The sequence below is a fragment of the Falco cherrug genome, chromosome Z (assembly GCF_023634085.1).
Source record: "Falco cherrug isolate bFalChe1 chromosome Z, bFalChe1.pri, whole genome shotgun sequence".
Lineage (NCBI taxonomy): Eukaryota > Metazoa > Chordata > Aves > Falconiformes > Falconidae > Falco > Falco cherrug.
The window spans coordinates 60,680,794-60,698,079 of record NC_073720.1 but is presented as its reverse complement, the minus strand read 5'-3'; the positions used below and the strand labels follow the sequence as shown (position 1 = coordinate 60,698,079).

At 36.2% G+C, this 17,286-nt stretch overlaps 1 protein-coding gene across 6 annotated transcripts in view; it reads right to left on the bottom strand.

Moving 5' to 3' along the window:
- The window catches only part of FER (FER tyrosine kinase), a 192,825-nt gene that overhangs the window by 140,060 nt on the left and 35,479 nt on the right, over positions 1-17,286 (bottom strand). For 5 of the 6 annotated variants that reach the window (XR_008730193.1, XM_055698687.1, XM_055698689.1 and 2 more), the window contains 3 exons: positions 7,614-7,797; positions 5,018-5,155; positions 3,960-4,079 (listed from right to left, as the gene is read on the bottom strand). Coding sequence is in view for 5 of the 6 variants with exons in the window: in XM_055698687.1 (XP_055554662.1) it covers positions 3,960-4,079; positions 5,018-5,155; positions 7,614-7,797 (442 nt within the window). In the remaining variant the exon portion in view is untranslated. Of the gene's footprint in view, positions 1-3,959; positions 4,080-5,017; positions 5,156-7,613; positions 7,798-12,528; positions 12,950-17,286 lie in introns of those variants that run through there. The other variant, XM_055698691.1, reaches the window with a different exon arrangement.

Genomic DNA, 17,286 nt, shown 5'->3' with positions numbered 1-17,286 from the left:
GTAAATGAGACAAAACCAAATCTAGAAAGCAGATACCTTCAGATTAGGATCGGCCACCTGGAAAGCTGCCTTTCATATTTCTTTAGTCATTAGCACCCTTCTGCATCAAATATCAATAAAAATAAATCCTTGTGCTTACAGAAGATTTTTTAAATTCATTTGGACATGAATTCATATGCCCACTGATCAACACCTACTTCATTCTTGGCTGCCTCCTCTCAGTTTTTAATGCATGCATCTTTGTAGCATAAACTTTTATTATGTTACACTTTTCAGACAATCTCAATATTAGTCAGTGACAGTCATCAACATTTATCAGGACAGACCACACTTCTCTCACTGCTTAGAAAGGTTAGCTAGTCAACATTGACTTTTAGATACCTCCCTCTGTCAACACTTTATTCACAAATACAAACTTACTGAAAAATGTACAAGTGAGCCAACTTTCTCATCATGTTTCCTTAATATGCATTTTATGAAACCCTTTAAATAATAATGTATGTACAGCTGACGTTTTTCCCTCACATACTTGATAAATTAACTGATTCAACCACAAATTACTGATTCCAAATCAATATACATCTTTGAATCTGTTAAAAGTCTGTGAAATAAATTCACTATGTGTACGGCATTTATTTTCTTTGGTAAATACTGAAGGTAGTCCTCCTCTGAAGAAACATAATGATGTAGTATTTTGAAGATCCAATGCCATGATCTCAATACTAAAGACCAACAGTCAAATTCCTATTATTTCGGCACATACAAAACAGGTTCTTAAAAAGTCATCATCTTGGATAAAGGATGTAATACACTTATCTTACTTGTGAATTTCTAGTTACGAACAGTAAATTGATGCAAGTATCTGTGGGGTGGTTTGGGCTGTTGTGGTTTTAAAGCAAGATTATAACACAATATATCTTAAATTCAGTTAACAAGGTATATAGCATAGGCAGTTATAAGAGAACTAAACAATTTTAAAAGGGCTCTCATCTGTGCTAAAAAGCAATTTTTAAAAAAGGACAAAAAGGATAAGAACAAACACTTTTTACAGTGCCAGGAGCTAGTGGAGCTTTGCAAAATTCTGCACTACTTAATATGTTCATAATAATCCAAATAAAAGAACAGTTTAATAAGTGACAAAGCATGTTGACTGCACAATGTTATTTGAGGTAAGGGGAAGGGGTTGAACATTAAGAATACAAAACTATTATTCCGGATCTTATGATACTCAATAACTGGACTGCCATTTAGAAGATTAATTTCAATGCATATTGAAATAGGTGAATACACAAGGGGAAAAACAATCCAAAGCTTAATTTATGTGGTGAATGGCTCTAAGTTGACCATTACCAATCAGAAATGAGATCTTGGAACTACAGTAGAGGTTTCTGTGAAAATACTGGCTAGATATATACCACGGTCGTCATAAAATCAAACAGAACAATTCTCTACGATTTGTTACAAACAAAGCAGAACAAGGATACAGTGAAACCTCAATATGCCTTTCTCTAAACCACATCTGGATTACCTGTGCAATTCTGGTCATTCATCTCAAGGACAATACAGTAAACATTCAAAAACCTGAAAACATTCAAATAAAGATGACAACCTTGATAAAGGATATTAGTAAGTTTTGTGAAAGGACTGACTAAAGCTAAAGATGGCTCTAAAAAAAAGATCACAGATGAGAAGTATGACATGGGTCTACAATATATGCAGAAAGGAATAGATTGTTCCTATTCTCTTCCAAAACAAGTGTTTAAGGCCCATAAAATTGAACTCAGATGTAGCAGGTTCACATAATGCAACATTAAACTATGGAATTCCTTGTCTGAAAATTCTGTGGACACCAGATACTTGTACATAATGAAACTCACTGGACAAACTCATGAAAGAAAAATACTTCTAAGGCTATTATAAACAAATACTACTTCTGTGTCAAAACATTTCTGAGCTGAAAAGTAGGGGAGGCTGAGAGACCTTCTGAGGAAACAGTATTGCACAATCATCCTGTTCTTGTTCTCCTCCCTAAACTCTTCCCCATTGTCTAATGTAATAGAGAAGAAAATCGGCCAGGTCAATCTTCGATCTGACCTAAAACAGTTAAAACTTTTTTGATTGGGGTCCCAAATCCATACCAGAAAAGTGAACACCTTAAAGACAGCAACACTTAAAAAGAGCTATTTGATTCCTGTTCCAAAAAGAGTATCACACCATAAAATTTCTCTCCCAAATTCACAAAAAAAATCAAAATAGGTGAATATAAGATTTGTAACACAACACATCAGAAATGTGTGTATGTAGGCAAATACGCAAACACACGTCTAAAACACAAATAAGCATTTCATCAGAATAATTTACTAGAAAAGCAGCATTTCATCTCTTTCACTTCGACACGCTGATGTCTTATTTCTAAACAATGGGATACAGAAAACAAGCCAAACAAGAAATTATTTCTCTTTTTGAAGAATGGATGGAAGAATCTTTGAAAAACTTCAACACTACATTGAAAAGAGGGATTCAGTACATGTATTTTTCCTGTTACTGTGCTGAAGTACACCTAGATGTACAACACTTACATAATTTAAGCAGGAATAATCTTGATTTAGTAATGATGCAGAATATATTACAAACAGAAACACATATAAAGGGAAGGAAGGGGCTTTATTTATCATGGGATCCTTTCATAAGAAAGATGCAGCTGCTTCAGGACTAAAGAGGAGTCTGATAAAGGATGCTGAAACTTCATATTAAGTAGGCTATTTCCATCCCTATTAAAGAATAAATTCACAAAACTAATCAGATTGCACAAGATGATTAATGACTTCAAAAAGGAATTACTAAAATCCAGAGATTCTGCCATGTTGAGAAAATACAGGGATTAGAATAATCTGCAGAAGATACTGCAGTGTGTTTACATTTAAAATACCTCACTGCTACTACAACTCCCTATGATTGTGGTTTTTCAGAAAAACCTACAAGAAATAAGGATGATAGTTTGATTAAGCAGATCAAAATTTTTAAAAAACCCACAACACACCACTGATACCTTATTTGGATCAGTTAAGCTTTTTAAAGGAAAAAAAACAACTTCAAATAAGTAAAACATAGTCTGAAATACAGTAGAGGCAACAAAAACATCACCAACCAATGAAATTTTCCTTTTCAAATTGTTATGATCAATGTAAAAAAAGATTACATGTACAATTAATAGTTGCAGTCTCACAAGTGACTGCATTGGACCATTTTCTGTCAAAAGTTGAGGCTGATAGCATAGTAAGAAAGAACATCTTAACCTCAGCAGGAGGTTTGTCTCCCAGAAACAAATTATTAAAGGTGAAGCTGGTAAAAGTAATGGAAATATTTAACTAGGCAATATATTAACAAAACACACAGAGAGGTAGTTTATCACTCTGAATAGCTAAAAGCTCCATGAAATGTAATACAACAGCTCCATCTGTGTTAGTCAGTTAATATATTTTAAAGGTTATAATAATGAAGAATTTCCTTTGGAAAATGAAAGCAAACAGTTACAAAATGAGTGAAATAAATATATTCATTAGAATTTTCTGCATGGCAATTTAAATCACTGACTACATTACTGTACCGTGGTTTAATCAAAATATTTCAGTATTTTTCCTAGAGTGCTGAATATGGAAAGACTTTTGGGAAGATGAATCAGTACGTTCCCAAGGAGGATTCATGATGGATTTGGGCCATTGAATAAATTAACTGGCAAGGAAAGGAATATATATTCAAAGTGCTGGTAAGTTTCTGGAGGGTGGGAGAGGAGTATTTTGTGCAAAGGAACAATAAAACCGGCATGGAAAATAGTCTATAGCATGAAAATATTATTATTACAAAACGGACTTTAAAAATGCAGACACAGCTATGAGATGATCTGAGTATACACATGTATAACAGCATTTCCAAAGGATGAAAGATTCGTAAAGACTTACGTGACTTGTAAACTTTCTGCTGTTAGATTATTCCACATGATCTCATTAGCTTGAAGGTTTTCATTTTCTTCTAATAAAGACGTATCAAACTCTATTTCTTGTTCAACAACTTCTGATGACCTAATTTAGTAAATAAATGTTGTATTTTCAACATTAACATCTTTGAGTAGACCATAAAGAAAATAAACCATTTTGAATTATTTTAATAACTATAATATAGTTAAATTTACATATGAAATAAAAGAAAAAGGAGCAACTAGATACATATTCTTTTTCCTTTGAATAAATAACAAAGTCTTAAAATCCTACCAGATACTAAAATAGCATACAGTTTTTTAAATCAAGATCACAGCATAAGCAAAGTTCTCAAGGGGTATCAATGTGAACGGGTCTACTCTTAGGTGATCCTGTTATAAACCTGCATGTGACAATTACCGATTCACACATAACACCAAAAAAGATAACGCAAGAAGTATTAGGACTGTTTCTGCATATACTAATACAAAGCAGCAGTTCAATAAATGGCAAACACCGTTTACTTTTAAAGTAAAAAACTTCCTTGCATTATCTGCATACCTTGTAGACTCAGGCACTGCTCAACCTGAAATAACTGCAGAGTACAGACAGGTAGCTAGAGTTCACTTTAAACCAGTATTTGCACAATAAATAAAGCAGAGAAACTTAGTTTAGCCCAGAACGCAAAATGCATCCAAATAAACAGTAGGTCAGCTCACACTGAATCTGGACTATCATGTGTAGTCTGCTGTCAGTATCAAATTATGGCTCTTCACATCTAACAACCATAACAGGAATTTTGTTCCTCTGAAGGCAGCCAAAGAGATGGATGATTAAAGAAACAATCAGGTTAAAAACCTGACTTTCAGCCAGTTTTCTGTACGTGCAAGTAGAACACTTTTCAAACTAGGATAAAGATTTACAAGTAACAATGTAAAAGGGACCAAACAGAAACAAATTGATCACTTAAGCACTGTTGCAGTGTAATGCAAGGTTTTCTCAAAAAGAAACATGAGCATGCACACTAAGATGAAAATGTGTACCTGTGAGTATCTATGAAGTCATTATACTCAGAGTTAGGATCTATCTGTTCAACTGAGGTCTGGATCTCTTTATGGACATTCACAATCTCTTCTGTTACAAGACTAGTGATCTGGCTATACTCATCCAAGATTCCTTTTCTAGAGAGGAAAAAAAATCATAGTGTATAACATGGCACTGAAGGCATAGATAGCATTGAAGATAGTTCAAAATTTCAATTTGCTGTTTCTATAAACTCTTGTTGCAACTGGCTAAGAAGGGAAAAAATAAGACAATATATTACTTGAAGAAATAACAGATCAGCTGCGGCCTTTTTCTTAGAAATTGGCTATGAGTCAGAAGTCTCTAAAACCATACTCCTTGTATTGATTTCAGTACCTCTATAAAGGGTAGCTGAACTCAAAACTGTTAGAGATTACAAGGAAGAGGACTGTATACAGTTCATTGATGACACTCTTTCTCACAAAGGACTTAACATGCACGTTATAACCTATACTAAGGCTTGTCATGTTCTGACTGGTAATTATATTCTGGCATAAAGCAAAACAAACCACAAAACAATGTGCATTTCCTATAAAATCTGAATTTCTTTATTGTTTTAGCTATCTTGGTCACTCAAGACAAAAACAGGCATAAATCACAAGTTAGCATGTATTTACAACAAGAAACAAAATCAAGCAAGAAGTTCCTGTAAGTAAATACAAGCAACCCAACCTTATCTTTACCTGCTTCTGAGAGTGGGAAAAACAAAGCTGGTAAGAGAATAGTAAAAGAATAGGTGATATTTTGCCACTGCTCTCAATTGCATCCAGTGACATATCCTCAGTATTCTCTTGAAGTTTCAGCTTTCCACAAATTACCTGCCAAATAATTTCCTATTTGATCTTTGACAAACTTGCTAGCATGCCAGGCTGTGAAGCACAGTAGGATTTCTTAAAATACTGATGAATTTTGGCCAGCCCACAAGGACACCCAGAGAAAAAAGTATCAACAGATTTTTCTTGGATAAGATCTGAAGTTACATTTACTCTGTAAGAAAAGTTACGTGATTGGATTTTTTCAATACTTCTTAGGAGGAGAAAACAGACAAGCAAAAGCATTAACTCTTGCTTTGCCCATGAACAACATGTGTGAAAAGGTTACAGAAAATAGTCCACAGTGTGATTAAAAGATAGACAAATATCAACTACAGCAATACCATATGGAAGAGAAAGGGAATCTACAACAATTAAAAAAAAATTCATTAGCAACATTAATCTACACTTCTTCAAGTTTACTGAACCAATTTATCTGCAAAATCAAGACAATTAAGGAAGTATGTTTCACACAGATGACCACACTGAGCTCTACACCTGTAATCACCACCTCTTTTTGTACACCAAAGGTACTACAAAGCAGCAATTTTCCAATCATTCAGATCTCACAAAATATGTCTATGTAGTGACAAGAGTATTTTTTTACAGATTTTTACTCCAGACAGCAAAGGTGAGCAGTTTAAATAGGTTCTTGTTCCATCATAAAATTCCTCAGTGAATTATCATATCTCAAAATTCTGAAAAATCACCTTAATTATAACACACAAATTTAACTGCAGCCTTTTGCTGTGATTTTACATACAAAATTAAGACAAAAAAGACCATACAGAGACTACTACGAAGATCTATTTGATTTAGATACCTGCACCAGAATCAAAGGAATTAGTATGATACTCCATAGGGCAGTTAATGGTGCCTGCACCACACAAGCATGTACAGCATGAAATCCCCAACTCTCCTTCACTTCCTGTGTGCTGAAGTCAAGATGAAAGTAGACTTCTTAGAAGGTAAGAAGATGAGTTAAAGAAGAGTGCCTCATATCTGAATGAACAATACCTACAAAAAACCAGTAAGTACCCTTTCATTTAGGCTAACACAGCAGAAAAAGATCTACAAAACGGACTCCCTAACCAACTCCCATTCTTCAGGGAAGACAAACAGGCAGCATGGTGATTACAAACCAGAAAAGAGGGCTTAAAGTCCTCATTGTCTGTTCTCCAAGATCATCAGCTTGCATGTCTTCTGTAATGATGTAAAAAAAGATCTTTCAGGAAAAAGGTAATTGTATTTTTAAGGTTGGATTCCTTACAGTGAGACCAAATTTACAGTGTTGTTACTTCTCACACACACACACGATTAACCATGCATCTGCCTGGCACTCCTCCATAATGACTTTCAAGACAGTCGGCCAATTTAAACCAAATTTGTTGTTGGTGGAATTTTGTAAAAACAAGACTATTGAAGAGGCAACAGACTTGCTGTAGTATACCAGCTGAAGGACAAAACATGAGCTCAGCTATAAACACTGCAGTTAATCTGTAAGATTTTAAAGTTTTATGAGAGGACGATGCCTTGCTAGAATGTTTAAGTAATCACTCAAAATTACTGTCTGTATTATTTGGATAGACTTTTGCCAATTGAAACATTAAAACATCTTTTTTCATTACCCCCGACACACAATTAGTTAACTAGTTTATTATTTTCAAATAATCCTACAATTTAGTTAGTATACTACACATATATAAAATTTCACAAGTTAAAAATATGTAAGAATACATCTTACAGGGCTTTAATCATTTCTTCTTGCATCTTCTGTAGTGAATCAAGTAACAGAGGAAGCGTAGTATCATAATACTGGTGCTGATGTAACTGTGCTCCTTTCAGTGCCAACACATACTGATTATGCAACATATGAAGCTTCATAGTGGCTTTATCACACCGATCTTTGGCTTTTTCAGTCTCTTTTCCTAAGAGAAAAAAAAAAAAGAAAAAATCATGCGGTGATTAAAAAATATACGACTTGTAGATGACACAAATCTAGCAGATTTACGGTAAACTTGCACCTTTTTCTACAGGAGTACGAAGAAGATAAAATCTGACCATTTTCACATCATTAGTAAGACCAAATATCTTGGTTTTCTAATTAGAAGACTAAATAAGAAAAAAACTGCTGTATTTTCTTTGAGCAGAAATGTGAGAATTCTTTATCTAAAAGTATATAGAAACCACTATCTCCACAAGTATAAAAATTATACAACTATTAAGAATAAAGAACAAAACTCATACACATGACTACCATAACGCTAACCTTTTATTTGTCTCATAGCAAAAAAAACCAAACTTTTTTTTTAGGAAGAAAGAGATTTTCTAGTAAGTCAGATCCATGACTGACTGAAAATCTGTCATTCATTGTGAGCAGTAATTCTACTGTTACGTATCATTCCAATATAGCATCAATGCAGTCTACATATGGGTAGTTAAAATCTCACACTATTACTCCTGTCCAAAATGGGCAGCTTCTCCACTACAATTTAACATCTCCTTATCACTGTAAGTATTATGATCAGGAAGCTGGATCCTCAGTCTCAGCTCTATACTACTAAGAGATTCAAAGTCCTCAAGTTCATGCTGACCAGTTGAGTGCCGAACCTGAGAGCTACAAGTCACCTGTTCTATTCCTTGCCACAGTAACTGCACAACTATGTGGCACACGTTTTTACAATTTTCAAAAAAACTCCGGTGACACATAACTTTGCAACTTCCTAGTACCATTCAGGTCTAGTGCTATGCTAGCTGAAAGCATTCTCCACCTCCCTGCCCCTTCACTCTCCAATGTAAATCTTCTTTGCTTTCATGTAAACCTTTACTTCATATGTGCCATGGGTATGAAAAATAGATTCTACCATTCTCTGCAATACATCTTTTACATATTAGATTACATACTCTCCTCTTCTGCCCGATCTTCTAAACTTCATACAAACAGACCTACAGGTCTTCCCTTCTAAGTCCTGTTGTCTTTTTGCAGTTGACTGGTTCACAATCTTACACAAGTGCAACTTCATTCAAAACTCAAAGCCAATGAGTAACTTTACATTCTAGATACCTCTAGCTCATTTGAGAGAGAGTGAGAGCTTTAATACCATACAAACATAGTATCACTCATTACTTTTGCTTTGGCATCTGATCCTGCCAAGTAATACTAATTTTTAGGACTCACCTCTCATTTTTTCCAATTATTTTTAACTCTACAGCTGCCCTCCCATGCACTTTCAATGCATTCAAGGCATAGTGATGCCTGGAAATTTAACAAAACACTGAAACACTGAAACACTACCCAAACCTAACTTCAACATATATCCTGCAATGTCCCATAGGATACATTATTCTGACAGGACCTCATTAATAACCATTCTCCAAGAAGCTTTATGCAAACATTTTTGCATGTCTACTAGAATATTTTCAACTTGATCATGTATTGCCCTTCCCATAAAAGAGTATGACGTTATTTTGACATGATTCCTTACTGAGACACATATGATCTTATTCACATCCTTGTTATCTTTTTGATATTTATGAACTGTCTTAATACTTTTTCAGGAACCTAAGGCATTGTAAATGAAACCTGTATCTGCAATAATGAAATGCAGATTCACAACTACCTCCACAAGTAAGCATACACTAACTAAAGCAATCTCCTTCAGACTGCTACATTTCTTATAATCTTAAAATAGTTAAAGTAATAAAAAAGATTGTCTTCTAACATTTCTACCACCTGTCACAGAGTAGTTTTGAAAAAATAAAAAGGAAGCATTCATAGCTAAGTGGCAGAACAAAGGCTTGAGAGCAGACCTTGAAAAGCTGAAGTTGTATCACATGAGGAATATACAAATGACTATGAACTGCAATGAATTAAAATACAGAAACACATTAAGGCACGTCAAAAAAAAGTTGAGGGAAAAACCTGTAAAACAGTAACAAATCCTCTTTCATATACCTTGGAGTCAAAAGGCTTGTCAGAAAATGTAAAGGACAGTCACTATACAAAAGGAGCTGGCAGGGGGAAAAAATAATTATTTTTGCATCTGTGTTCACCATGAAAAAACTTCAGAGATTTCCATGTCTCTCAATGAAAAAGTCAATGAATCTCTCCTCATGTGTCATTAAAAGAGGTCAGAGAATAAATGAAATAAAAAGAAATTGAGGACTGGATGGTGTTTAGCTTTAGAATTTTAAAGGAAATTGAGTAAGTTTTAGCTTAAATACAATTTTCAGTTTTTACAGGAGGAAGCAGGCACTCAGTGGAGTGCCCCAGAAATATTAGTTGGGTCCTCATATATGAGGTGATACAGATGATAATGAAGATGTTGTCTGAGGGGATCAAACAGGGGAACCAGATGGGAAGAACTGGGAAAAAAACCTTAAGATGTACTGATTAAATCACAAAATGGTAATCACAGCATGAATATTTATAGATGCATATGAGGAAAAAAATACTCAAGTTTAGTAATCTGTTGTGAGCTTACCAAATGCACTCAGGCATGAGATCTTAGGGTTACTATAGAAAGATCAATGGAAATGTTAACTCAGTGTCCAGCAGTCATCAGACAAGATGTTACTTAGCAAAGGGCTAGACAGCATTATTATGCCACTTATTAGATCCACATAAAACAGCATGCAATTTTTTCACCTCAAGGAAGATATACTCAAAATGAAAAAGGTTTAGAGAAGGGCATCAAGCATCACAAAGGTAGGAAACGCACAGTATCCTGAAGGAATAACTAAAATGAGGACTGCTGAAGCACAAGGAGACTGAGGAGCAACATACGAGAAGAGAAATACAGTTAATGGACCTTCCCAATCTCCTTCAATGTAACTGTAAGGCATTATATGGAAAGAGTATGTAATTTGTTAAAAACACAGGACATTCTTCCTCAACTAGCATGTAGCTGATCTGTAAAATCTTTTGGTGAAAGTTATTGTAAGCATGAAAAACTTGTGCAGTTTCATGGTGAATGGACATGTGTACACAAAAAGAATCCTGAAGAGCTACTAAGGCAGCACTTTTGACTCAGGAATTCCCTAGGTAACTATGAAGTTGAGACAGCTGTCTGTTTGTCCTTTCATATGGCTTTCTGGACATTTACTACCTCACCACTGTCAGCTACATTTTAAACAAGAATAATAAAAAATACTTTAAAAGGATATTATATCTGTCATTTAATTGAAAACAATCTCAACTGCTGACCTAATTTTATATGTGGAAGGAACATACTTCTTACACGATAGTTTAGCTAAATGAACAAAGTCAATCTGCACAACAAAGACAAAATCCATCTCCAGAGTTGCACCAGAGGAGTATTTCTCATTTAGGTATAAATGAAATAATCCATTTTAAAAACTTCTGTAAAACTGTTTTGGAGAGACAACAATCTCAACTCTTACTAAATTTTTTGCCAGAGATAACAGGTTTTGTCTCTGTGAAACAATCAAAACTCATATTTCACTGAAAGACTGGATTTTTTCTATTTCCTCAAAACATAAAAAATTAGCATTGTTTATTTCCAAATTAAATATAGCTCATTTGAAGGAAACAACAAAACCAAAAACCAAATCCTAACACATCACACCCAGAATAACATCCTGAAAGATTCTACCAAACATGTGCATGTCTCGACACCAATGTACCAATACAATGGGATGGTATACCATCCCATTTTCACATCTGCCTTGACTAAATTCCTTCCATATATATAAAATGCCAAACCAGAATACCTCAACTACTTTCAGAATAATTCTAAGTATCATATACACTCAGTTTCTAAACACAGTAGGCTACAGTGTCAACCTGGTCATCTGCAGACCAAGATGTAGACACTGTAATGTCTTTCTGGAGAAAGAGAGGCATGTGCATGTGAAGAAATAAAAGAAAGTGACTGAAGAGGGTTTGGAGGGGACTGCATTGCACAGGGGACACAGAGGACTGGGTTTGTATAGTGAGTGGATGAAAGAGGAGAAGACAAGGCAGCTGGAAGTCAAAGCTGGAAGCACCAAGTTTTGCTTGCCCTAGCCCATTCCCTTGGGAGATACACTGGCCAGGGAAAAAGGAAGAGGGAGACAATGTGGTAGCAGACAGAGGAATGCTGGATTATTTCTTGGGTTTATTGCATGTTTGGCCACTCCTACTCAAGTATGCCCTAGAGTACATAATCCAAAATTACCTCTATATGTCATAGTTTAAAGGCTTAAAAACTACAACTTCTCCATGCATGTATTTAAAATACATCCCCTATCGGCTTTCAGCTTACCAGAAACCAGCATATGTCAAACTATACCATGTACCAGCACGGGCTTCTGACCCACAAACCACAACAAAGAGTCTTCAACAGTTAAACTGAACACTTACACTAAAAATTATCAAAAACACATAACCAGAGATTTATCAATACTATTTCTCTTTCAGAAACCTCACTAATGGCTAAACTGTCCCATTTTCCCATCTGCCTCAAGGACTGAATTCTTTTGCTATACATTATTCCTCAGCAGAACACATTGACTAATTACAAAATAAATAAAATTATCATAAACACTCAATTTTTAAATACAGCTTTTGGATCTACCATTAATATAAGAAACACAGCTACAGTATTACTCCCATATTATAATTTATTTTTTAAAGCAGCAAAACACAGTAAGGCAGAGTACACGGTTGTTCTACATGTCAATTAGCACAGATGAAAACATCCAATTTTCTTTATCTGTATACCAAATTTTATAAATAGATCTAATTATAATTCTACTGCTATCAGTTGTTGACAAAACTGTTCAATGTTTATAGAAACCGTATATACAACGTCATGCCATAAACAGAATTATGCAGCTTGAAAAGCTAATTATGAAAGTTTGACATTTGCAAAGAAAAGGCTGGCATTCTTTTTAAAACATTCTAGAGAGTCAAGTACTTCAATTTCTAATAAAAACTTTTTTAAGATTTTACTACACACAGTATAACACAGCCATCCAGAAGAAAATATTTTAGGGTATTTTCTATTAAAAAGGTAGATTTGCTATTCCACAGTTCTTACAGTTATAAGTATTAGTCTCTTGTAGCCTAATATTCACCTAAAATGGAAGAACAGAAACTGCATAAGACAACGAGACCAAATGAGAAAAAATTAAGCTCATAATGTTCACTTCCTCTTTTTCTAAGTAAGTATCAATATACAGTACAAATGCCCCAAATAAAATTCACTTGCAGAAAATAAATATTGCAAATACAGAAAATTTTCATACATATGGTGGATTACAAAGAAATAATTATACTGAAGAGCTCAGCTTTTAACACCTTAGAACTTTCTCCAATTGGTAAAAAATTGTAAGTCAAAGCTTGTATTCCTTTATAGAATCACAGAATGGTTTGGGTTTGAAGGGACCTTAAAGATCACCTATTTCCAGCCCCACTGCCATGGGCAGGGACACCTTCCACTAGGCCAGGTTGCTCAAAGCCCCGTCCAGCCTGGCCTTCAACACTCCCAGGGATGGGGCATCCACAGCTGCTCTGGGAAACCTGTTCCAGGATCTCAACACCCTCACAGTAAAGAGTTTCTTCCTCATATCTAATCTAAATCTACCCTCTTTCAGCTTACATCCATTCCCTTGTCCTACCACTACATGCCCCTGCAAAAAGTCCCTCTCCCGCTTCCCTGTAGGCCCCTTTAGGTGCTGGCAGGCTGCTGTAAGGTCTCCCAGAGCCTTCTCCTCTCCAGGCTGAACAACCCCAACTCTCGCAGCCTGTCTTCATGGGAGAGGTGCTCCAGCCCTCGATCACCTTCATGGCCTTCTATGGACTCACTCCAGCAGGTCCAGGTTCCTCTTATGCTGGGGACTCCAGGTCTGAATGCAGCACTCCAGGTGGGCTCTCACGAAAGCAGAGTAGAGCGGGAGAATCACCTCCCCCAACCTGCTGGCCATGCTTGCTGTGATGCAGCCCAGGGTACAGTTGGCTTTCTGGGCTGCAAGTGCACATTGCCAGGCCATGCTGAACTTCTCATCCCAACAGCTGTACAAGTCCTTCTCCTCTGGGCTGCTCTCTGATACGTTCACTGTTTTAGTTACCATCAATTTCAATAAAATTTAACACTTGTCTTCAAATTTGCATTATAGATTTTGATGTTTTATTCAAACAGCAAAATTCTGACTCTGTGGAATACACAGAGTAAAGCACCCACTAATTTGCAGAGGACAAGGATCCACCTCCTGAAGGTTACCCGTAACATGATGTTTAAGACTCAAGTCAAGACTTGGTATAAGCTCAGCTGTTCAGATTTCAAATTCAGCTTCATGATAGCATAGATTAAAGAAATGACAAAGGCTTACAGCTACTGTTGTTTCGGCAACAGAAAATTCCAGTTCAGCTGTTTGAGTTACAGCCCCTCAGCTAAAACTTACATGCAAGTAAATGCCCCAAAGACGACATTATTTTCTCAAAAATCTGTTCTTTTCAAAGAGAAACAGCACACAGTGAAAATCTCAGGTTTGACTAACATGAAATACAAAGCTTTCCCCTCAAAATCAGAAGCTCAAACAAAAACATTTTAAATTGGTTAACTAGAGAAACATGTCACAAAGAATTCCAGAACTGAATGTAGTAATAAGTACTTCTTTATGTCTACACTATAGATCAGCTACTAGCAAAACAGCTCAACACTATACTTCAATGGATGCACACTACCTTGAGCCCTGAACTTCTGTTTCATTATACACGTAACAAATCAGCCTTTCAGCTCAGACAAAACCCTAATGATATCCCACTGTATAGAAAGATTGTATTTTTTTGTCTCGGTGTTGCTTTGCAACAATGGTAAGGAAAACTGTCTTCAAGACCTCCTGGAAGTATCAGCTATTAAGCTATTTGTTCTTAAGTTTGTTTTGGTTTTATTTGACTTGTTTCTTTGGGACCTTTGAGAACAAGAAAGAAGAAAAAAAGTTTCAAAGAATAAAAACTTGAGAAGATATAGAAGCTAACAACTTGTCAACATCTAAGCCTGTATTCATACTTGAGATGCTCTCCCAATTTTTTGCATCTTTAAGTCTTTGCTACAAATATCATAATTGCTCTTTAAGGAGACATAATAGAAATACTAAATAGTTTGTGAAAACAACATAAACCTGTCAGAGTTAGGCACGCTTTGGAATATCTCCAATTACAAATAATTTCTTGTCTAGTTTTCATAAATCTCAGAAAAAGTCTTTCCAGAGTCCACAGTTACAGTATTTCAAGACAGACTGCTTCTTGACTCTCACTCTTTGGAACTTTAGCAATACCAATAGGTATGACCTTCGGCCATTCTGAAGTGATGACAAAGTGTTCATAAAAGAGACAATGGAGATCATTGTAAAGGTTTAATTCACAACAGATGAACTGTTTAACTTTCTGGTTTTATAGGTCCTGGCATTTACCATGACATTGGATTCAGTGCACAGTGAATGCTGTCCCATGAAGAAACACTAATGAAGATGGTGTCCATCTGACAAAGGAGAATATAAATTTAATATGCAAGTCCAGGTTTTGACAACTAATTTAATTTAGTTTCAAAAGCATGCAAAGACACACCTGACATGACAATGGAGGGTTATATCCCCAACAGAAACACAGTGAGGAACCTTAGTGGAAACAGGAAAGCAGCAGAATTACAGGACAAAATGAAAATTTGAAGGGCAAATGGAAGAGATACACATGAGTAACGGGGGGGGGGGGGGGGGGGGGGGGGGGGGGGGGGAGCGGGGAAGAAAATCTTCATACATAAATACAACTGTGACTAACAATCCCAGAAAAACCTGAGAGGACAAGAACATGTCAAGAGTTCAATAACTGCCTCTGTAGTTCAGGAACAACAAAAAGCAAATCCACCTAAATTTCTGGGTATGGGTAAACACAGAGAAAACCAGGGGAGGAGATGCTACAATAAATGTGGGCACCAATGATACTGCCAGAGGAAACCTGGACAGTATCAAAAGTAACTACAGAGCTCTTGGGGCAGTTGTCAAGGTCATTGGGGCCCAAGTGGTGTCCTCCTTAATCCTATCACATTGTAAGTAGCTGCAGAGCTGGTGCTGGCAACAAGGTTTTGGGTTCTGCCACCATATGACCCCATTTGCAGACCACCACCTGCTTGGGAGATAGGAAGCACCTTAGTAAGCTGGGTAAAACTGTTTTTGGCAAGAGCATGCCTTACCTCATTGAGAGGGCTTTAAGCTAGGAACAACAGAGGAGGGAAAGAATGACCCACAGTCCTGAGGTAGCAATGGGTGAGACTGCTGATCAAAAGGCATGGTGTGATGTGATAGGAAGGTGTCACAAAGTAAAATAAATGAGGCTTGGATGGGGTCACCTCCAGCACCTGCACACAGGCAAGGAGGTTCCTCCTTGGCATCACTCCAAGGCATCACTGTGGAAAAATCTCCCCAGATTTTCTCCAGAAACTCAACATGCTGGGGTGCCATGCTTAAGTTCTTGTATACTACTGCATGCAGCACAGAATAAACATGATGAGCTAAGAGATCTGTGTGCTGTTGCAGGGCTACAATCTTGTCAGGATCACAGAGGTGTGGTGGGATGATTCCCATGACTGCAATGAAGAGATACAGGCTCTTGGGGAAAGACAAGCCAGGCAGACAAGGAGAAGGAGTTGCCCTTTATGTGAGACAGCAGCTGGAGCACATGGAGCTCTGCCTGGAGACGGAGGAGGAGCCAACTAACAGTTTATACATTAGGATTAAAGACAGGATAGCGAAGGTCCCAGGAAAAGCCAAGAAGCTTCATTTCAGAGTTGTTGGAACTCTCTGTATTGTAACCTCACTAGAGTACCATAGCATTTGATTTCAGAAAAGTTTAAAATGAAAAAAAAATTTAAAAAAAGGGGGGGGGGGGGGAAGGGAGGGAAAGCATCATGGCTTTTGCCTTTTTTTTTTTTGAGTGAAGTAACAATCCTCCTCTGAGAAAACATGCAAATCATCAGTGTATAGTAATGTTTCAGACAGAAAAAACATTTCACCCTTGGTTTGCTTTAGAATCTTTTATTTTTGTAAATAACAGCACTACAGTATAAAGCTGTCAATGCACATAGTGATCTATCAGACATTTCACAATGTTCATGATAGCAGTTTTTCAAACAATTTCCCAGAACTGCATTCATCTTTTCATCTATGTATTTTTCAGCATTTTCAGTAACTGAGGTAATTTCTGAGTATCTTGCTGTCTCCACATTTGTTTATCAGTAACAAACCTCCCATAAAGTCACTTCCTTATTTATTTCAACTCTGGAGACACAAATTTTCACAGAGCACTATTCCATTGTGCCTGGAAAAGAGTATTCCTTTATATTATTTGTTTCCATTATTGTACTGAACATATTCATTATACTCTGGAATAAGATGACTAAGTCTTTCAAATAGGTCTT